The sequence below is a fragment of the Myripristis murdjan genome, chromosome 3 (assembly GCF_902150065.1).
Source record: "Myripristis murdjan chromosome 3, fMyrMur1.1, whole genome shotgun sequence".
Lineage (NCBI taxonomy): Eukaryota > Metazoa > Chordata > Actinopteri > Holocentriformes > Holocentridae > Myripristis > Myripristis murdjan.
In genome coordinates, this window is record NC_043982.1 from 4,366,298 (window position 1) to 4,389,085 (window position 22,788).

A 22,788-nucleotide genomic window follows, 5' to 3' on the forward strand; every position below is an offset into this window, starting at 1 on the left:
TAAAGCTGACTACTTCGTGGATTTCGCCTATTGCGGGTTATTTTTAGTACGTAACTCCCGCAATTAACAAGGGACCACTGTATATATAAAAAATTCAAAAATTATGTTATTACACAACCTTTCTGGTGTATGATATATGATATGTTCTTGAAGTGCCAATGGTATGGTCCAGGGTGAACAGGGGAAGTGTTCAAAGGTATACAACAGTATTTTGGTCAAGTATTGATTAAACTGAAAACGAAAAACGGAATTGAAAATGTGTATCATATATGATACAAATGGCTTTATAGGGTTAAGTAGAAATAGTAGTGGTAGTAGTATTATCATGTGTATACATATATACATGATGAGAGAGAGAGAGAGAGAGAGAGAGAGATACTGCAGTTGAGATAACACGTAAAATTGAACAATTCAAAAGAGAACAATACTCAATGACAACAGTTACACACTGAGGTGAAGTCGTTTGACATGAGTAGCTGGGTTTCCATCCACCTATTTTTATTTGCATTTTCAGAAATTGCGGAAAAAAAAAAAAAAAAAAAAAAACAAGCAGCGTTGGACGGGCCCTCGCCCCCCCCCCGTGCACGTCGGGGACGGCGCGCGTGTCGAAGCGCAGACAATTCGTCCGTTTGTTCCAGTTTTAAGGGTATTTTTCGGTGCTTTTATTGTGAAAGAGTTTTGGGCTTTTATTTTGAAAGGTCGCGGAAGTTCTAGCGTGTGACCGACAGGACTACTGGCAGCTGCTGCATGATCACACCAAAATGCAGGCACACACACTCACTCACTCACTCACTCACACAAACACACACACACACACATACGCACGTGCACGTGCACAAACACACACACACACACACACACACACACACACACACACACACACACACACACACACACACACACACACACGACGCCAACAAAAAACCCACTGGTAGTACATTCGCTGCTGGTGCCCCTCTGGCCACTAGCAGCGCCCCTCCAGCAGATGGCGCCCTTAGCATGTCCTAGTGTCTGACTGACTTGAGTAGTGGCAGCTGTGGCATGATCACACCAAAATGCAGGCAGACAGAGAAATCCTCATTCAATCTAATGGAGAAATCCAGAAAACCCACCCCTTTTTGAGGTGTCACAGCTCGGTCACCGTTTAAGTGACAGACTTGATTCAAAGTTTAAACGAGTCACGAGACTCGGATCTATAAATCTCCCATTTACATGATTTTGCTATCTTTTACCGTTTTTGAGTTATGGCAGTTTTAGTTTGAGAGTGTTTTCTGCTCCCTCTGAGCTCTTACAATGGGTGTGTATTGCACATTCATGAGGCAGTTAGAGTGAGTCACATGTCCAGGCAGAGTGCAGAGCAGAGCACACCAGAGTCAAAAATGTTTGAAAACTCTTCACAGCTCCCACAGACTTGGTCCAATCCACATCAAAACTACATATTTTTGTAGGAATTTTCGTCTTCTTTCCATCTGCATAGTTTTCAAAGCCATCAGACTTTTACTTTAGAGTCCAGGGGCCTAATTAGTGCCAAGTGTCAGCCTCTGCACACCAAACTCCATGGGAAAAAATGAGATTTTGGCTCTGGCCACTCTGACTTTGAGGGCTTATAAAATCCAAACGAATCGAGTAATGACGGAGTTTTTAGCAACTTTTGTTCAGCACTGTGTCCTCTGTCATCTATTAAATTTTCAAGCCGCTGGCATTTACGCCCTGGGAGGAGATAGATTTTGTTCAAAGCGGAATTTTGGGCGAGAACGTGATGTTCAAACGCAAATTGCGGACTTCCTGTTGGTTTTAGAGGGGGGGTGTCAGCGCGTGATTTGTAGGCCTTCATGAGACCTACATTTCGGCGTTGGTTTGGTGTTTCTATCACATTCCTGTGGGCCACAGCAGCTGCCTTTGTGTCCCTAGGTGGCGCTACCGAGCCCATTTTTGCACTTAGGGGGTCCGTTTGTCCATTTTATCAAATTTTTCGCCAGACCTGGCCTGCGTGCCGAATTTGGTGAGTTTTGGAGCATGTTTAGGGGGTCAAATTAAGGCCAAATGACACGTAAGAATAATAATAAAAAACGAAGCAATTACAATAGGGCTTCGCGCTGTTCCAGTGCTCGGGCCCTAAAAAAAACTTGGATGGAAATGCCAGAAATTCGAAAAACGGCCGAAAATTCACAAAAAAGCTTGGAGGGGGTGGATTTCTCAGCGTATCGATAAAAGAAAATGCGACTTTTTGCTGTGAAAACAGATTTTGCGAATAAACGATGACTGGACCAGATACCACGTCACACTTCTACGCTACAGTCTTATTATTAGTTATTATCATTATTATTATTATTATTATTAGTCTCTTATTCCTTATTTAGGATGGTTGGGTACGAAGTTAGCGCTGCCAAAATAGTAAGCAGACTTCTCCCAAGAGCCGACAAGTTCAGCAGGAATCTGTCCCTGATCAGCTGTTGAGTGTCAGCTGAGTGTTTGTTGTTGTTCAGTCGACACACAGACGCATTCTTATGGCGTCATCTCACGGCGCACTCTTGCTCTTAATAATCGCAAAACAAAACTAATGGAAACAGGCATAAATTCGCATTTTCTTTTGCGCATTTTGACAAAATTCGCTCAAATTTCGATATATTTGGATGGAAACCAACCTACTGTCTATCATATATCTGTCATCAGTCTATAGATATATATATCTATATCTGTCTGTCTATATAAATAAGTGTGTGTGTGTGTGTGTGTGTGTGTGTGTACTGTGTATGTCATATTTTCTCTGGGTCATGTGTTTGCTTCCTGTTGTGTGTTTTAACCCTGGATGAAGACCCAGTAGTGGTCAAAACATGCTTGCTTTTTAATGGTTTGGCCACTACAATAAAAGCTTTTCAGTATTTACCTGGAACGCCCTCCTGTTTAAAGTACTTTGCAGTAACATGTAGATCCAAAATATGCGGGGAGCTGCTGGAGCGCAGCCAGCCGCTGGGTCAGGGTGTGTGTTGAGTCTGCTCTGCTCTGTTTGGCTGCTCTGTGGTTTGAGCCTGACCATCCGTTTTCTCTCTCCCTTCCAGATGAAAGGATGCTACAGGGAGCCAACGACGGACTGAGCCCTACCTGAACCCCCCCTTTCCCCTCCCCTCCCTGACCCCTGACCCCCTCCAGAGCCCCGTGCCCGCCATCCCATCATGCACCTGCTGTGCCGTGGGCGCATGAAGCTGCTGGTGGCGTCCTTCACAGCCATCGTCCTCCTCACCTGGCTCTACCTGCTGGCTGGCAACCTGGAGAGTGAGTATACGAGAGCGCGGCCCGCTGTGTGCATGTAGACGGTTTCTCTGGCTCGGGAGGGCCGAGGAGACGGGGCCCGATGCGAGGGCCTGAAAGGCTCCTGGCACCGCGCTGGGCGTATCAGCAGCGGTTGACTCAGACATGTGCGTATGAAAGGGAAAAACTGACTCCAATCAACTTCTGCCAGGTATTTCTGGTTTTTTGGTTGAATATGAGAATGCCCCTGCTATGTAATTTTCATAGAGACTTGATTGATTTATAATAAATGTCTGGAGATGTGGTTTGGGTCAGTCCTGGGGCACAAAGGGAAACAAAGCCAACAGCAAAAACACATCAGTTTCACAAAACATCACGTCTTCTGTGGCTTATTTTTAGTTCCAATTTGAAAAAGCACCCTCAGTTTTTTTTTTTTTTTTTTTTTTTTGAACACATGGATCCTATTTGCTTTTCAGTTTGAGTATCAGTTCCTACGTCTCAGAGAGCCACTAATGCCACAGCAGCTTGTCTTTGTCAGCGCCTCTCTGGACGACATGAAATGAAGGATCGGATCTGACGATTTCTATGCCACAAAGCTTTTTTTCCTGGAAAAGCTTATATAATACACACACACACACACACACACACACACACACAAACAGTCTGAACTCATATCAAATTGATGGTCATTTTCTGCTCAAGTTTTTCTTATTTGGCCACGAGCGAAACGTTAACCGAACCTAAACTGAACTGCTTCAGCTGCCTGACCCTAAACTTTACCCTAACCAGAATGGCTTTAACATGGACAGATGTTGCGGTTTGCAGCTGGATGTGTATAGATTTAGGGGGCTTTCACACCCAAATCATTTGGTCCAGACATTAAAGGCTTCATGTGGAGCTCAAATCTTTTCCACAGGTGTGAACACGTCAAAAGAACAACAAAGTACCAAATAAAAAAGGAAGTCATGTAGTCTCTTCAGTGAATTTCAGTCATAAAAATTCATCATTATTGTAAAGCAGTTGACTAAGATGTAACATTTTCGGGGTGGTTTAACATCTGTGCTGCATGTGTGAAGGTCAAAGTCCCCTGCGCCCGGCTTGAACACACATATGTATGATCCCATTTTCAACAAGAAAACACATCTGCACCACATTCAGTAAGCAGCTCCTGACACTGTGAACTGTGTGTTTGTGCCGCAGACCTGAAGACAACGCTGCTGCCTGGCTCTCCAAAGCTTTGTTCAGAACTGACTCCCTCCGCTGGTCACAGACTGAATATAAAGCTAGCTAACATCAATGTTTAGTGGAGCTGACTGTCTGCTAACGAGTGCTGTTTTTTTTTTTTTTTTTTTTTTTTTTTGGCAGACGGTCGTTTCTTGGCAAACATCCCCAAACTAACTCGAGAGACAAATTAGGTCATGATGTTTCATGATGTTCAGTTTTATTCCAGCTACACAGATAGCAAGCAGGCCAAACACACGACACAAATTCAGTGGATGGTTGGGAGCTTGGTGTGATGATGCACATCCTTATTCCCTAAACACACACAGACCTGTGGAAGGCTGCGTTTCATATATTCTTCCTGTAGGGGAGAGTGGGGTAATTTGTGCCAAGGGGCAAGTAGTGCCACCCCTGTTATCTAGAAAACCATAGAAGAAGTTGGTCATGTGACCACATATTTTTGAAGAGGCATCCATTTCACTCATCCTGCAAAGAAGGGAGACACATGGCTTGAGAGGTAAGCACATTTAAGTTCAAAAAACCTTTTTTTACCCTCCAAAGTAAAATTTCTATGATCAAGGTTTTTTGATTGCTGTGTTTGAACAATTATAGAAAACTTTGAAAACAGTTCGCACAGGTTTTAGTACTTTAGTAAGCTACACCATGAGTCTATACAGTTAGCATGATGTTAGCTCAAAACAGCTGGGGGATGCATTTTTTTTCAAAATGGTGGGCTTGGGGTAATTTGTGCCAAAGGGCCTTGGGGTAATTTGTGCCAGTGGCGCAACTTGTGATTATATACTATATATTACTTTATTGTATTTTATTGTTATTGTACATTGTCTTCTTACCTTTGATCAGTAAAACTATTCAGATGAAGGTGAAGATGATTTGCAGGTGCTCATTTTGGAATTTTTATTTTGTTCTGGGTGTGTGTTCATGTGGCGCTCGGCCTCGTTATAGAAAAGTGGCCTGTGATCTTGTTAAAATAATAAATAAATGTTAAATGAATAATTTTGTATTGAATTTGTTGTGCTTTTATATAGCATTATCATTTGTGAGATTAAAATGATCTGTTTTACTTCAATTATCAATGGCACAATTTACCCCAGTATATTCTCTGTAATGGCACAATTTACCCCGCACCGGGGGCAAGTTGTGCCACAAAACCACTTTTTTTTTTTTTTTAAAGCTATATTTCTCAAACAGTTTATATAAGATCCAAAGTGATTGTTCCCAGGGATGCACAACATCCTAAACTATATGTGCATATTTTAGTTGGAGGCATTACTGTAATCCCCTCGCTTTAAAGGCACTTTAAGTAAAAACTGGCACTACTTACCCCACTCTCCCCTACTTGTCAATTTTCTGACGACCTGTCCGTTCACTCTATAGATATCAACTGCATCAAGTAAGAACAGATAAAGAATATTACTGCAACTACCACTGTTGCTATGGTAGTGATAACAGTAAAAATAGAATAAACTTTAAAACAAGATGCTGTGCATGTGATAGCAAAAGACAAAGTGCTTGTTGTTCTAATGCTTCATTTCTGTAACCCCCAAAATATGTAGCGACAATGTCCACCTGTTTTTGTGCGGTGGAAAAAACAGACCAAGTAAAAAAAATAAAACAACAAATCATTCTTGCGCTTGTCGGAACCAAGGAAGCGACTGCTAGGTGTGAAAACGCCCATAGTGCGACTCGTCGATGCAAAACAGAGTAGCAAATTAACACCTGTCACCCATCATGAGCAGCGGTGGGTTAAATAAAATCGAGTGTGAACACGCACAGCGTTTTATTTTCCCAACTGCCGTTAAATATATCTCAAGACTGTCTTTCCAAAAAACTTTGCAAATTGTGCTTTCTGACAAGTTTTATTAAGTCATACCTCTCCACACCAATGCGACGGAGACGGTGTGTATCATGAGATGCGAGAGGCTATGCTGCTTTCACAGGAACTCGTACATCTGAATATCCGTCTTGTAAATTTCCAACCTGCGATATCATGACATTCAGAGACATGACTGCTCTCAAGAAGAAGACACTGAAAATCCCTGCATGACAGTGTGACGTCCAATGTCCCATTTTGTCCAGATGACGTCAGCTCCACTATAAAACTAGCAGAAAAAGGCGAATATTTGTCCATTCTCAATAATTGCAGCCTGTAATTAGGCAGATGCAATTAAACATTATTATGTAAATGTAATTAGTGGCTGGTCAAATCCGGGCATCCACCAGTCAAAGTTAATTTGCCACCCTGGTGAAAACATTTGTAAGATAACATACAAATGCTGTATGAGGAGATTTTGCACACACACACACACACACTGTAAACACACCCATTCACTCGCCTCCGGTGCTACATTTGTTACTTAAGTTTCATGATGAGTCGAACTTCAAGAGAAAAGTCTGAAGGGCAGGTAATGTGTGTCTCTCTCGCTCTTTCTCTCTCTCACACACACACACACACACACACACACACACACACAGATGACTGATGACTTGTCACAGTGCAGTATATCTCTTCTAGCTCACGGGAGAGGAGTGATGGAGTGAGTGAGTTTCTGGAGAGCTTGGTGCTCTCTGGGCAGCGGAGCATTGCTGCACAAATAAGCAGTTTGCTGTTGCTAATGTGCTGGGTATGTGTCTGTCTGTCTGTCTGTGTGTCTGTCTGTCTGTGTGTCTGTCTGTGTGTGTGTGTGTGTGTGTGTGTGTGTGTGTGTGTGTGTGTGTGTGTGTGTGTGTGTGTGTGTGTGTGTGTGTGTGTGTGTGTGTGTGTGTGTGTGTGTGTGTGTGTGACCGGCTGACTGACTGACTGACTGACATCTGCAAATCAGATTTTGGTAAACACTTTCTGTCCCCTCAGGCCGGGTTTCCTCTCTGGCTCAGTGACTTCCTCCCTCTCTCTCTCTCTCTCTCTCTCTCTCTCTCTCTCTCTCTCTCTCTCTCTCTCCATGTTTCACATCTTTTTCATGCGGTCTCCCTTTCGTCCTCTTTGCCTGTAATGAACAGACAAGGGTGTGAACATTCCCAGAATGCCTCACTTCAGCTGTGGGCCAGCTGCTCCTCTGATAGGGTGAGACGAGGGAGAGGGAGAGAAGAAGAAGGGGGGAGAGAGAGAGAGAGAGAGAGAGAGAGAGAGAGAGATGTTAAGTAAAGGGAAGTTTGGTTGGTACTGGCACCTGCACATTGGCTAGTTAAATTCAGAGCCAGCTGGCAAAATCTCTTGGCTCGAAAGCCTCTCAAATTACTTTGGCTGTGTGTGTGGGTGTGTGTGTGTGTGTGTGCGTGTGTTTGTGTGCATTTGTGTATCTACTGCAGTGAGCTCCTGGCAAATTTAAATATTCACAAAAACATGAGTAAAACAACATTTTGTGCCCTTGCGCTCTGTCTCTTTGCACTTCAGTTTAGCAGCGTTGCCGGTCATTTTATCATCACGCAGAAATTAACGCAAGTTACACAAGAGTTTGGATAAAATGAAATAACAGTTTTATTGGCTTACGTTTGTCTCTGTGTTTGTGACGACTCGCTTCCACACTCCCAGGGCCAGTCGTCTGAGCTCAGTGTGAGCTGAGGAGAGGGAGCACGGACGACAGCTAACCCTCTGAGACCTGAGCAAAATCACTCCATTACTTTCAAAACCATGGGGAAAGGGGCGATGAGCAAATGAGAAAAAAAGTACTGGAAAATTAGCAAAATAATGGATAAACAATCATAAAATATAATTATTATAAATGTATATTTTAAAAGAAATGACAAGAGAATCACCCTAGCATCACAAAAAAATCCTACTAAAAATCACAAATAAAAAGACACAGAAATAAAACCTGGGATCATATGTACAGGTGTTGCCTTGGCAACACAACCTACCTGGAAATACTCTGACTTGCAGTGACCCAAAGGCTCATATCTGTTCTACTCAGTTCTATTTCTGTGATAGCAAGCCATAAACCTTTATTATATATTTGAGTCCACCGTTAATGTGATTTGTATTAAAATTGCTGTTTTATATTCGCGTTCTCTCTCTCTCTCTCTCTCTCTCTCTCTCTCTCGCTCGCTCGCTCGTTCCTCTTACTCTGGTCTCTGTCTCTATCACTGTCTCTGTCCTCACCCTGTCAGAGGAGCAGCTGAAGTGAGGCACTCTGGGAATGTTCACACCCCAGTCTGTTAGAAAAGAGTGAGAGAGGGAGGAAGGTGGTAAAAAAAAAAAAAAAGAAGTGTTATTAGGCAATATTCTGGCCCAAAACCCAGGGGAGTGACAGTTTAGGCAGGTGTGAATGAACAAAAAGGATGCATTTGTGGAAGAAAAGAAAAGCTGCACAGGCTTGAGCAGTTGGTCTGAAGTGGGTTGGGGAAAGGAGGGCCAGGAGCAGCCGATTCCTTTGGTTTGTTCCTCCTCTTCGGCTGAAGGAGTGAAATCAGCCGCTGTGGTGTTTGGTTGGAATGAAACCTGCAGACTGTCAGCCCTCCATGGCTGACAGTCACATGGGACATGGATTGTGTTGCTTTGCGGGAAAGTGTCTCCATTTCCTTCATTGGGAGGTTTGGAGGTTCAGCATGCTCTTAGAGGCTTTCTGTCACTTGCTGCATCTGGTTTCCAAAAGCTACACTGCAAAAAGTCAAAATCTTACCAAGATTATTTGTCTTATTTCAAGTCAAAAATGTCTTATTACTAGTCAAAATATCTCATTACACTTAAAATAAGACATGATCACCTCAGAAGTAACTTGTTTTTAGACAATTGTCTCTTGTTTCAAGTGAAAATTTGCTTGAAACAAGTGAAAATTTGCTTGTTTCATTGGCAAAATTTGTTTCTTGTTTCTAGCGAATTTTCACTTATTTCAAGTGAATTTTCACTTGAAACAAGTGAAAATTGTCTAAAAACAATTTTCTTCCGAGGTGATCATGTCTTATTTTAAGTGTAATGAGATATTTTGACTAGTAATAAGACATTTTTGACTTGAAATAAGACAAATAATCTTGGTAAGATTTTGCGTTTTTGCAGTATACAGTTTCCATTTCCTCACATTGTCTTGAGATCAGCTCCCTCATGTCGTTCATCATAATCCGCTCGAAATGGTGATGTTGTAGCAGGACATAACAACGACGCAAAAACAACAAACTACAAACCAATGAGAATTTAATGCAACTAATGCAACTTTAATGCAGCTAAGTGCAAAGCCCTCACTGTGGTCCAGCGGTAGAAAAAAAAATGAATCCACGGACAAATCTGTATCCTCGGATTCAAAAATGTGTACCACTGGATTTTTAAACTGCTCCCACAAAACTGAAAAACCATACCCACAGACTTATTTTATGTATTGACCATAAAACAAAGACACAAACAAGGTAACCCACAGCCAAAAGGCATTAGAATCAGTACTATTTCCTTGTAAAAGGCACACAAATATGTGAAAGAAAATAAATCGATAAATGACATCAAACCCTTGGATTTATAAACTGATGCTGACTACCGATTTACAGAAGCCTTCCCCCCGGTGTATTTAGCCATTTGGAATTTTCCTTTTAACAAGACCTGCAGAATTACAGGCCGTCTTTCTGTCCGTTTTAGATTATGGAGATGTGGTCTACAGAGGTGCTTCTCCCTCCACCCTTAAGCCTTTAAATGCAGTCTATCACTCTGCTCTTAGATTTATCACTGGTGCAAAATGTGATACTCACCGCTGCATTCTTTATGATGCAGTTTTTGGCCGTCGCTTAACGAAAGGCGCAACAAACACTGGTTTCAGTTTATTTTTAAAGCCTTAATTGGTAAGCAACCTTTCTACATCACATCCTTACTGGAATGGAAAACAGGTCCTCACCTGACCCGTTCCAATGATTTAGGGCCAATCCCAATTCATTGCTACGAGAAAATTGCTACGAGAAATCTCCCACACTTCTCACACAGTTAACACAAAAACCAATAAAGTCAGCGATTGTTTGTTTGACATTACACCACCACACCAGCTGGCTAGCGTGTTGTGTGGCTAACGTTGGACTAACTACAACAAAACTTGTTTACGGTCCATCATTCATACCTCAAGCTGATTCACCGGCGCTCCCAGGCGTCCAATTAAACAATAAGCCCAGAGAAGCCGTGGGTTACAGTGATTTTACAACGGCTGAGGGGCGACACGCAGCAGAGACATCTCCTTACATTCTTCCGATTCGCTATTGACAACCGCATAAAGATGCCAACAGCCCACACAAGAGAGATTACCACAGCCGAAGACGTCATTTTGAGATTGAGATTTACCGGCAAAAAAAATTGTTGCGTCTGTTTACAACGTCACTGATGACTAATGATGACGTTTCCGGGGATGAAGGGTTGTCCCATTTCATAGGAGAGTATTTCAACCCCTACCCCTTGTAACTTTGTTGCAAGGGGCAAGTGGAAAAAGAGGGGTAGGGGTAGGGGTGAAAATAAGAAATGGGATTGGCCCATAATGTTTCTTAGAGTCCCCCGGGCTAGCTCAGAACTGGGGAAGACTGCTTTTTCTCATGATGGCCCAAAATCCTGGAATGCTCTCCAAAGCACTTTAAAAATGGAAAGTCTTACCCTCTTATGCTGAATTTAACTCTACTATCACAAGCCACTGTGTTTCTACTTGTAACTGTTTTAATTGAAGTCCAGGCGCATTCCTAATTCTGCATAAGCCAGTTTTATAACTTTATTAATGGTGTATTATGTGTATTTCCTTTACTTTCTGTTTATTATGTGTATTTCCTATCATTATAATATATGAGGTATATCCTATTTGTTGTTGATGTATTTTAAAGTGTATCTCGGCGGCATTGTAAAAGAGGGAAATCTCAACTGTCTTCCGAGAATAAATAAAGGTTTCAATCAGTTACTAAACACAGAACAACAGGAGTCTCCAGCATAAACAAAACCACGTCCTCTGAATGTTTCAACTCCATTTCTGAGAAATCAGTTTTCTGTTGGTTCAAACGTCAAAGGGCATGAAATAATACAGCACCCATGAGGCTGTTCGACCGCTACTGTGGTGAAGATGCTGGCCGACAATGCAAAGGTACAGGTTTACAAACACAAGGATGCGGTTTTCAAATCCGAGGCAATACTTTCAGATCTCTGGGTGCAGCTTTCAAATCAAAGGGTACAGGTTTGTAATTTGTGGCTACAGTTAGAGTCTGAGGGTGCAGATTTGATTCACTGATTGATTTTTTTTTTTTTTTTTTTCTACCATGTGACCCCACGAGGGTTCCTTAGGTAAGACAGATGGAGGGCAGGTCTTAAAAAATGTATTAGTGTTAGTGCATTTTTTATGTCGCGTACTGGTGCTGCATTAAATAACCACTAAACATATGTAAACTGTAAAAAATGAAAAACATACAAGAAAAGAGTCATGCATTTTTGAGTGTTCATCATTAAATTAGTGTCAATGATGATGGAGAAAATGATGGGGGGAAAGTCAGTTTGTTATTTTATGGTGAATTTAATCTTCATGCTCTCTCACAGTCGCTGCCGTGAGGTGTGAAGACACAAACCGCACAAAGCTGCAGCGAGGAACCACAAATTTGTATGCAACAACATGTTTGACTGTTTTTCCATTTCCAGGATTCTTGACCTTGAAACTCTCTCCCTCTCTGTGTATCTCCCTCTCCTTCCTCAATAGATGGTCGGTCCCTCCTCCTGGCTCCCTGCCTGGCCGACACCCCTGCGGCGCACGTCCTAGAGCGGACCGTTCTCGAGTCGCGGGTCCGAGAGGTGGAGGAGGAGAATCGCCAGATCCGACTGCAGCTCAGCCAAACGCAGGGAACGGCCGCCCAGCCTCCAGATGGCAACCAGCAGTGGGGCGCGTCTGCCGACACGGGGCCGGAGGACGTGGAGAACACGGCGGAGGAGAAGAACAACCACACCGAGTGTCCGCGCTCGCCAACCGTCCAAAAGTGTGAGGTCAGTCCCTGCTGGAGCCGCTGTGTCCATGTGGGACGGTGAACAAGACGTCCCAAGAGGCTTCTCTACATCGACAGCCTGACTACAGCAACAACAACTGTTTTGTTTCACCATTTATCAATAACTCATACACATTTTTAGCCACATTATATTCCCCACACTTATAAATAATAGAAATTAAAAAACAAATTTGTTTCTAAGTATTGGATTTGTCCACTGTTTGTCACAGTGTGTACAAGTTTTGCAGAATTTGAGAAATGCTTTTCATCAGAAGTCCATTTTCTAATTTAAAGGACCATATTAATTTAGTCAGCGTCTGACCACACAAGACCAAAACACATAATGTTAGATGATAATAACTGAGAAAACCTTATATTTAGATAGGTTTCACTTTCACGGGGACATTTCTCTAAACATTTTGATTTGCATCCATGAGTTCTTAAATAAGACGCCTCATCTGAGTAAAACAATGTATTGGCTGTATTCGTTTTTCCACAGCAGTTTTTGAAAACAATACGTTTTTATTTTGATGTATTTGACAGGTTATATTTATGTCCGCATTTAGCTCTGACATCAGGTGACGACATGCAATTTCCTCTGCATATTGTTGCTGTCATTTGAAAACACTGCCTCTCCGTCCCAAGACGCTCACGTCGTCTGAACGTTTTGCCGCTGAAGTGTGAAGATTCAAAGTTCAGCTAACATTTTCACAGCTGCACAACTTCTACTCATTTTTACTAATGAGACACTGCTAAAGAAAGAACAGGCTCTAACAGCCAGGAGTAGAGGTGTGAAATGTGTCAGCGGCGTTTGCCTTTGGTTCAAACTTTACGGTACAAAGCTCATCTCTCACAGCTGCCGTCGCTGATGAGGAGGGAGCGTGATGAAGCTGAGCTGTTGACTCTCTGTGCTTCTGTCCTCCCAGCTGATCCATGTAGCATGCGTTTGTGCCGGTCACAACGCCAGCAGAGACGTGGTCACCCTGGTCAAGTCTATCCTCTTCCACAGGTGAGTCACTATTTTGGAACTATTGTTGCATGTGCCGATTTTTTTTTTTTTTTTTAATACATTCCAGTACAATATAAACTGTAGTTTATATTTTGCGTTTTTTTTTTTTTTTTCTTATGGAAAGCACATTGAGCTGCTCCGTGTATGAAATTTGCTATAGAAATAAAATTGCCTTGCCTTGCCTTGCCTATTATTTTTTTTTCCCCTATATTTCAATATCTTGATTGGTTTTTGAAGGCAGTGGCTTACTATTGTTAGGTGCCATTGGTTTGAGTGTGAATTTGATCATATTCCAATTCCAACATTCCACTAATACACATTGTTGCCAAAAAGTGGGATGAATTTTATTTAATTTTTATTTTTTTATATATTTTATTTATTTATTTTTTAATAGTTTTATTATGAATGATCTGAATTAAATTTCATGAACCGCCCACAGGTTCTAAAGATGTAGTAAATTGTCCGTTTATTGAACTTCTCATGCCATCCTCAAGAACAAAGTATATTTCTGCAGGACACCGCGGTTAACAGGTGAATTCATTTGCTAGCAAGATGTTTAATTACGCTGCCAGAGTCTGGAATGCTGAGCCAAACAAAAGATCTCAAGAAATAGTTTAAAAGTGAGTCTCAAATTATGCAGACTGGCTATATTCACCCTTGGAGTCAATGTGATGTGCGCACGTTTCTGCTCTATTGTCAGCAGATATTGTTGGCTAAGAGCTGGGGCCCTCCTACACGGCTGCAAGATTTAGTTTGACTCTAAGACATGGTCAGCATCTCATGCAGTAGACAGGATTTGTACAGGAAATCCTTGAAAACGTTTGGATTTTAATGTGGTATTTTCAAGGTTTGAAAAGTGCTTGCATTTTCAATAATGTGCTTGGAACTGCTTGAACTGATGATTGCATTACTTTCATAGGAAATGGCTGGGCCAGCAACACATTTGTTGTGTTGTCTTTCTTTAAAACGTCTCCCTCCTGTAGAATGCTCCCACTAAGCGTAACTTTGGTTGTTTATAGCACAGTAACATCTGATTTAATTTACCACAGCCGTGAGGTGCTGGAGAAGCTTGAAAGTGCACCTAAAAATGCCTGAAAAGTGCTTGAATTTGATTTAAGAAAAGGTAAGTAGATTTGGTCCAGACATCAATGACGTCTTGACCTGAGCTGAGTCTGTTTGTCCTCTTCCTCTTCCTCTTCCTCCTCCTCCCTCCCTCTCATTTTCTTCCCGTTTCTCAGGAGAAACCCTCTTCACTTTCATTTCATCACCGACACAGTAGCCAATCGCATCCTGAGTTCTCTGTTCCAGTCCTGGATGGTTCCGTCCGTGCATGTCAGCTTCTATGATGCAGATGAACTCAAGGTAAGAGAGCCAGCCGTCAAAGCGCCCGTCCTCTCAAACACTCCTCCATTCAGCTGTCGTGTTCGTCCTTGTACAGTCCGAATGGCTCTACTTTTTCAGGCAGGCGTCTCACAAGCTGCTCCCCATAATAGTCAAAGTCAAACACTACATTTACCATATCAAAAGAAAAATAGCTGAAGTCAAAAGCAGCTCTGTGTTTTGAGGATACAGACGCAAGCCCAGGTGAGTCAAATTTATGTGTAAAGCGGCTTTAATAAAACAAATTCATCTCAAAAGGCCTTGACAGACCGGCAAAGTGCATCAATACATGAGGAGGCATCAATGCAAATACCAAACAGAACAAACACATCGCAAATTTAGAGATAGTAACCCACAGCTTGTGTGTGTGTGTGTGTGTTTGTGTGCCATTCAAATCATATTTTCCATATCAGAGATGGAGGTGAGGGAGCGTGAAAGCTTCCTGAATTATATATTATTAGCGAGGTTAAAGCACTCTTTTAGGCTGACATAAACCAGCAGGATATTTCTAGGATGCATCATAGCAGTATCAATGAGATGTATATGAATAGAGTCAAACAAAACAAATGCATGCTTTTCTATTATTATTATTAGTAGTAGTAGTATTAATAGTAGTAGTAGTATTTTGCCATATTTTGATCACAAATTGGAATTAACCATTTTATTTACCTTCAGAGCGTTGCGTATTCTGTCTGTGGTCAAAATTTAATGGGCAAGACTTCAAAGACACTGATTCAAGCACATCCTGATCAATATGATTGTTGGCATAATAATTCTACTGAAATGCTTGTGCATGGTTTAAACTGTTTTCCAGGCTATGAAGTGGAAGTAATGAGGTGTGGATATGCCATCAGTAGTGCATCATGAGCCGTCTGACCTTTCAGTCTCATTGTCTAACGGCTGCTCCTTTGATTACCAGTGTAATCAGTCGATTACGCATCACTGATTTGTCTCTACTTATGTCACTCTGCAGTAAAAACAAAAGTCATGAAAAATGCTTTCTTATGGGAAGCATTCTTCTTCGTCTATCACTGTTTTTTGAGTGAGAACCCCATTCAGTGTTAATTTTGACAGCTGATTGTTATTTAGTTTTAGTCTTAGTCTTTTGACTAAAATGCATTTTAGTTTTAGTCATATTATTTAACTTTATTTTATGTTTCTATTGATGCTGTTGTAAAATGAGAATTTCCCAGTTTGGGATCATGGTGACTCAGCTGATCCCATAGGTTTTCTATGGGATTCAGGTCTGGAGAAAGTGCAGGCCACTCCATCTGAGGTACCCCAGTCTCCAGCAGCCGTTCCCTAATGATACGACCTCGATGAGCTGGAGCATCAAACACCTGATGTGAATTTTGCCGTTAAACTCCTTGTTAGAGAACAGCAACTTGTGCAAAAAGCACTGAAACATTGAACAGTTGGACATGTGCATTCAAAAGTTTACAGAAGGTCACATTAAGTTCACCTGTAAAGGTTAGAATGCATTTTAGGTTCATCCTGAAATTTCACCCGAAAGCCGAATATCCCTAACTTTTTGTGAGTAGTGTATCTATCTATCTATCTATCTATCTATCTATTTATCTATCTATCTATCTATCTATCTATCTATCTATCTATCTATCTATCTGTCTATCTATCTGTCTGTCTGTCTGTCTGTCTATCTGTCTGTCTGTCTGTCTGTATGTCTGTCTATCTGTCTATCTATCTATCTAGTTTAGTTATTGTCGACAAAAAACACCAGTGGTTTTAGTTGATGAAAGTTTTAATCTAATTCTACTGCATCAGATGAAACATTTCTCTCTTATATCTAACTTTTGTTTTTATACCATGCGTAATATCCAAAGTAAAGTTGGCTCCTTCCAAAATGAGCTCAGGAGTTGTGTTTTCATTTGTCTGTGGGATTTTTGTCTCTGGTTGAATTTTTTGACAAAAACTTAATTATATTTTCTCATAATTTTAGTCAGCAAAATTAACACTGCTCTATATCTCCAAAATGTCCATTTAAGGAACTAAGAACCAGTGTTTTGCTAGCTCAACCAACATGCAATTTTGATTGAGCTGATTTCAAAAAGAAAAATATATTTATATATATATATATACACCAAAGGCTTGTAGAATTTCCTCAACATGTAATTCTTCAGCTGTTAAAACGTGAAAATTGATGAGGTTTCCACCCAGCAGCAGTGGACAAGCCGGTTAAATAGTCCCTCTACGCTTTTATGCTTGACACATGAGAGGAGAAAAAACACCAAATGATTCATTTTTATATCAACTTGATGAATGTGCTCTCACAGCGACAGAAAAGCAAGAGGCTAACACGCAAAAACTGTTTGTCTGTGTTTCTGTGTGTGTGTGTGTGTGTGTGTGCCTGCCAAGTTCTTTGCTGTTTTGTCAGCAGCTTCTCATACTCCAACCAGCATCTTTGTGCTCGCTCTCTGTCACATCATCGCATTCCCTTCCCTCACAGTGTTAGCGCGAACAATAGCCCTTTGTATTCTCAAATGTCTCGACCTACACACTCTCCAAGAAAAAGCACTCTTATTCCATTAACTCAGTTTAAACAGAAGAAAAGCATCCTAGCGTCTAAGCCGATTATATTTGCAGATGATGCACTTATGCAGATCCAATTATGCTGAATCAAGAGAATTAATTAACAGGCACTATTTGCCCATTCAGAAAAAAAGACTGAACATACACCAAAAGTTGGAGCCTTTGTAATTTTCATACTGAGCCTGAATAAACGGACTAAGGGACTGACTGAACCAACACACCAGTCACGATTGTGACTGCTAATCTTGGTTTTATCTATGTCTTGAAGAGAGTTTTTACTGCAGCACAAAATATGGAAATGAATGAAATTACGGAATAGAAAAGCTGACAGAAGAAAATATCATTTCTTGTCTTCTTTTGTGCTTTCAGTCGGAGGTGTCGTGGATACCCAATAAGCATTACTCAGGTATTTACGGCCTGATGAAGCTGACACTGACCAAAGCCTTGCCCTCCGACCTGTCCAAAGTCATCGTCCTGGATACAGACATCACCTTCGCCACTGACATCGCTGAGCTCTGGGGCATTTTTCGGAAGTTCACCGGTGCGAACTCTGACTTTTCCATTTACATTTCTAAGATTTTTGTGTGCTTGCTTCACCTTGAAAAGTTTCAAAGTTGAATTTCTTATAAATTACAGAAGATTAAAGACCATTATTACTTGTGGTAGTGCTGCTGTCTTGCAGTGGCACTAGGAACAGTAGAAGTAATGGAAGCAGCTGTACTTGAAGATGTCATAGCAGTAACACCAAAATACTATTAGGTGTATCAGCAGCAGACGTAATGGAAGTATTAGATGCAGTGGCAGTGAATAAGAAGTAATGATATTTTAACAAGAAATATGAGCACGAGTAAAAGTAGCATCAGTAATACTGTTAGACGTAGAAGAGGTACTAGTGGAATATGGACGTAAACTAATATTAAAAGTATGCATTTGTGGTTGCTGTGGTTGCTAGGGAGTAGTAGCTCGTTTCTAGGGTGACCTATTCTGACAACTCGGGTTCAAGTTCTGATTTCCAACTCATGAAAGTTTTATGCAGGGAGGGAGGATTTTCATGTTTTAGTAGCCTAAATCCCAACACAAGTTTTAACCTCAACCCTAACCAAAGTTGTTTTAAATTGAAATGTCAACCAAACCTTTTCAGGTGACGGACACGTGAAACTGGCACGTTCAATTTGTGTTATATTATTGGCACACAGTCCTTTCATGGGGAAGAACGTAGCCTTCACTTGATTTGTATCCACAGCACACGATCAGCATTTCAGAGTCAGTGCTCGTGTCATGACATTTTGTGACACTGTGTTGGAAAACAGCATCCAACTCGTGGATAATGGATGACCGACTTCATGGCGTGGTTGTTTCTGTTTGCAGACAAACAGGTGATTGGACTGGTGGAAAACCAGAGTGACTGGTACCTGGGGAACCTGTGGAAAAACCACAAGCCCTGGCCTGCCCTGGGACGGGGATTCAACACAGGTGAAGGCTGTTTCTTGGCGGAAATCCTAATGGAGCCGATGTACTGGTGAATAATTTATACGTGCGATACAGAGATGAAGTTGGGTTTCTCAGTGACTTTGTGTGGTTTGTTCCAGGGGTGATTCTGCTCTACCTGGAGCGTCTGCGCCGAATTGGCTGGGAGCAGATGTGGCGGTTGACTGCAGAGAGAGAGCTAATGAGCATGCTCAGTACTTCACTGGCTGATCAGGTCAGGGACGCCTCCGCCCTGTCAGGGCTGCGGTCCGAGTTGATAGCATGCTGAGGGCACTGATACAGTAGTCAAGTCAACCTTTAATATTGCACCATAAACATAAAACACTTTGCTACAAAGTGCCTCATAAGGTTAAAGAGGTCTACCACTAAGAGGCCCTTAAAAGTGGGTCTGCAAATAATTTTTTAAAACGGCAATGATTCTGCTTAGCTCACATTTTTGGGGGAGCCTGGTTCATACTCAAGGGGCTGCAGTAGCAAAAATGTGATCGCCCTTTAATTTGAGAGTAGATAGTGGAACAGCCGACATATTGCATTGGGGCACATAAGATCAGAGATATTGGAGTGATTGCTAAACAATCACTAGATTTAAAGCAAAACTGAACGTATAGAGAACCTAAGGAGGTCTCTGGAGCAGCACAATCAGATTAAGACTTTTATTTTAAGGTGCAACAAGGAGACTAACATAATGGTGTTAATACATCTTCATTAGAGTCAAGCTTGACTCTTAAAATAAAAGGTTTAATCTGATGGTGTTGCTCCAGAGACCGCCTTCTTTTATGCTCGCTGTCCTGCTCCTGTGATGCATTGATCTGCCGACTGCTAAAAGAGGCTGATGCACGGAGGATTCTGAACCTGCGGTGTTGGGTTTGTGTAGTTCTCTGGACGTGTTATGAGTCCACATGGTGCTGAAACATTCTCATTAGTTGCTCTGCGTCCCAGAACTCCGTATTTGTGTCTCTCCATTCACTTCTATAGCAAAACTGGTCCCAAAATAACACTTCCAGCACATAAAGGAACACAAACAAAGTGGATTATGCCAATATAAAAAGCAACAGGTCCTGGTATCATTTTAAAATTTTAATTATTTTAAATCAGGTTGTTTCTTTCTGGCACAAGTTTCCTGCTGGTGCAATCTGCCAGATCTACTTTCCAATTCAAATTCAAATAACAAGAAAAGAGACATTTAAGAGAGAGACATTTCTCAAAAAATGGGCACTGGGACGATGGACACAATCCACCTTGTTTACGTTCATTTATGTGCTAAAGGTGTTATTTTGGGAGCTGTTCTGCTGCACTATGAAAGTGAATGGAGAGATAGAAATACCACCATATGGACTCATATCGCACCCAGGTAATTATACAACTCGACACTCTACCAAAGTTAAACTTGAGAAGCTGACAGGGAGCCAGTGAGGAGACACAGAGAGGAGTGATGGACTGTGTTTTTGAAAGCTGTGTTAGCTGTGTGTCACAGTGGAGCCTGCTGTGTATTGTTTGCAGGATATCTTCAATGCCTTTATAAAGCAGAACCCTGTCCTGGTGCACCAGCTGCCCTGCTTCTGGAATGTCCAGCTGTCGGACCACACCCGCTCCGAGCAGTGCTACACGGAGGTGTCTGACCTCAAGGTACGCCATTCACAAGTGACTTCAGGCAGATAGAAAGTCTCTGCACAGAATAGTACCATGGAGTATACTGAGGTGTATGTTGTACAAACCCTGTCTCAGGTGATCCACTGGAACTCCCCTAAGAAGCTCCGTGTGAAGAACAAGCACGTGGAGTTTTTTAGGAACCTCTACTTGACCTTCCTCGAATACGATGGAAACCTGTTGAGACGAGAGCTGTTCGGCTGCCCTACCCAGGCCAGCCCAGAGAGCGTCCAGGTAAGAGGCTGCACGCTGACTGACACCAGTCGCTGGATCCACTGTAGTGGATATGATTAGTTATTACAGCTCCCTCCTATTGGTACTGCAATGGTACTACAACTGATGTTGATTTTTATGAAAAATATCTAGAGAAAAATAGTATCTTCTTCTTTTCAGCTCTATTGCCCTTGCCAAATTTAGACAAGTCTTCAAAGATAAACAAACATAGCAAATGGAAAAAAAGTAATGCCATCCACCCTCATAATTTTTTGTGAACTTCCACACTGAAATTTCAAACTGTGCCTACATGGATGCAGGAGCTGCAGGCGCTGGAGAATCTGCATACTTCCCAAACAACACCGTCCGAGGCTCCCTGAATGGAACACATCCTGAGCTTTCCTCATGTCACAACCTTTCTTTTTATTATCAGTAGTGACAGTAAAGCTTGATCACTTCTTAATTAAACAACAATCACAACTTAGAGGGATAGCTACTGTTAAAATTTATTATGTCCAGATAACAGCAGAATTTTGTCCCACAAACATGAAGGGTGGAATGTGCAGCGAACGACTGTGCCATTTCCCCATTTCTCCCTCTGGCAGCTGTTACAAACACAAATTAGGGGGAAAAAAGTAGTACCCTGGTTAGTGTGTAGTCATGGAGTTCTTCCAACACTTTTTTATTTGCCATTTACACCCTTGTTACCAGACTCTCATCTGCTCTAAATGCAGTGATAGGAGAACCAGCAAATGCCAAGATGCCCTCTGCTGTAGAAAGGAGAGAAAGTAGACTGTGGAAACCCGACACAGTTTCCAGCAAAAGCTCCTGGCTGGTGGCCACACCTGGACACAGTGTTTTACCAACATCTAATAAAGACAAATCACATAACACACAGTGCTTGCTGTGTCTGCAAAAAAAAAAAAAAAAAAAACATCTTCGCTTCTAAAACTCCTCTTCAGACCTCAACAAGCACTTTCAAAAGTGGCCCAGTCACTAGTTACCGTTTCATATCATTATTATTATTATTATTATTATTATTATTATTATTATTGTTATTGTTATTATTGTTGTTGTTGTTGTTGTTGTTGTTTTATTTTTAGGATTGATTTTATTTCATAGGCCTATATATCATATAAATAGGCTAATGTAATATATGTAATGTAATATGTGTATCTCAATTCTTGCTAAAGATCTTGAATTGTTTGGACCTAATTGCTATCTGATTTATTATGAAAATGTTTTATAAATGTAGTATTAATGTTTATAAGTCTTTCTCATACACACATTAAAATATAAAGTAACTAGTACCTGTAATTCAACACACACACACACACACACTACTCCTACAGCACCACCACCACCGCCCCCACCACCACCACCACCACATTGCCCCCAGGCCAAAGACTTTCTCGTGGGGAAACCCTGGACTGGTATATAGCAGATCATGTTGCTAGAACCACAACACGCTGCAGAAATGTTCTTAGCTTATCAAGATGTCTTAAAGGGAAAAATTCATCTGGCACCCTTAGATCTCAGCCATCTGTGATGTTCAATGCTAATTCCAGGAGAAATGTTATTTTTTTCTGGTACCCACCTTCCTTGCCTCTTTGTACTTCACTTATATAATAAATATATATATATATATATATATATATACAGCAGCTAGCCAACTGATTTGTAAACATTTGGGTGTGTCTATAGCAGCTGCATCCCTTACTCAAAGCACATTTCTTGTAGCTGCGTTGCATTCTGGTCTACTGAGGCGACTGTGGGTGGAGAACTCGGTCTCAGCCTCCTCTGTGATGAATTTATCCCTGCACAGAGGCTTTCACACTCAGACATGTCACCCCAGGGTGACGCTGACACAACTCACCTCGAAGTTTAACTCAGCCACAGTCGGAGAAGGTGTTTTCACACTTATTATTTTAAAACTGGGCTAAAGACACTTTTTTAAAATTCTCTTTAAAAAGCTTACTTGAGTGACAGCATTTTCATGGATACAGTAGAATAGACTTCTTCATAGATGCCAGTATTTTATTGTGTCAGCTAATACCTATTTCCAGGGAGATGTTTATTTGGTAGTAACAAAAAGCTGGAGCCAGCTGCTC

General features: G+C 41.5%; 1 protein-coding gene across 2 annotated transcripts in view; it reads left to right on the forward strand.

Annotated features, from left to right (window-relative positions):
* The window catches only part of large2 (LARGE xylosyl- and glucuronyltransferase 2), an 83,317-nt gene that overhangs the window by 54,243 nt on the left and 6,286 nt on the right, over positions 1-22,788 (forward strand). For both annotated transcript variants that reach the window (XM_030048574.1, XM_030048575.1), the window contains 9 exons: positions 3,060-3,273; positions 12,114-12,394; positions 13,320-13,402; positions 14,641-14,764; positions 17,699-17,870; positions 18,698-18,802; positions 18,919-19,031; positions 20,318-20,443; positions 20,543-20,698. In XM_030048574.1, the coding sequence (XP_029904434.1) occupies positions 3,174-3,273; positions 12,114-12,394; positions 13,320-13,402; positions 14,641-14,764; positions 17,699-17,870; positions 18,698-18,802; positions 18,919-19,031; positions 20,318-20,443; positions 20,543-20,698 (1,260 nt within the window). In that variant the 5' untranslated portion in view covers positions 3,060-3,173. The remainder of the gene's footprint in view (positions 1-3,059; positions 3,274-12,113; positions 12,395-13,319; positions 13,403-14,640; positions 14,765-17,698; positions 17,871-18,697; positions 18,803-18,918; positions 19,032-20,317; positions 20,444-20,542; positions 20,699-22,788) is intronic.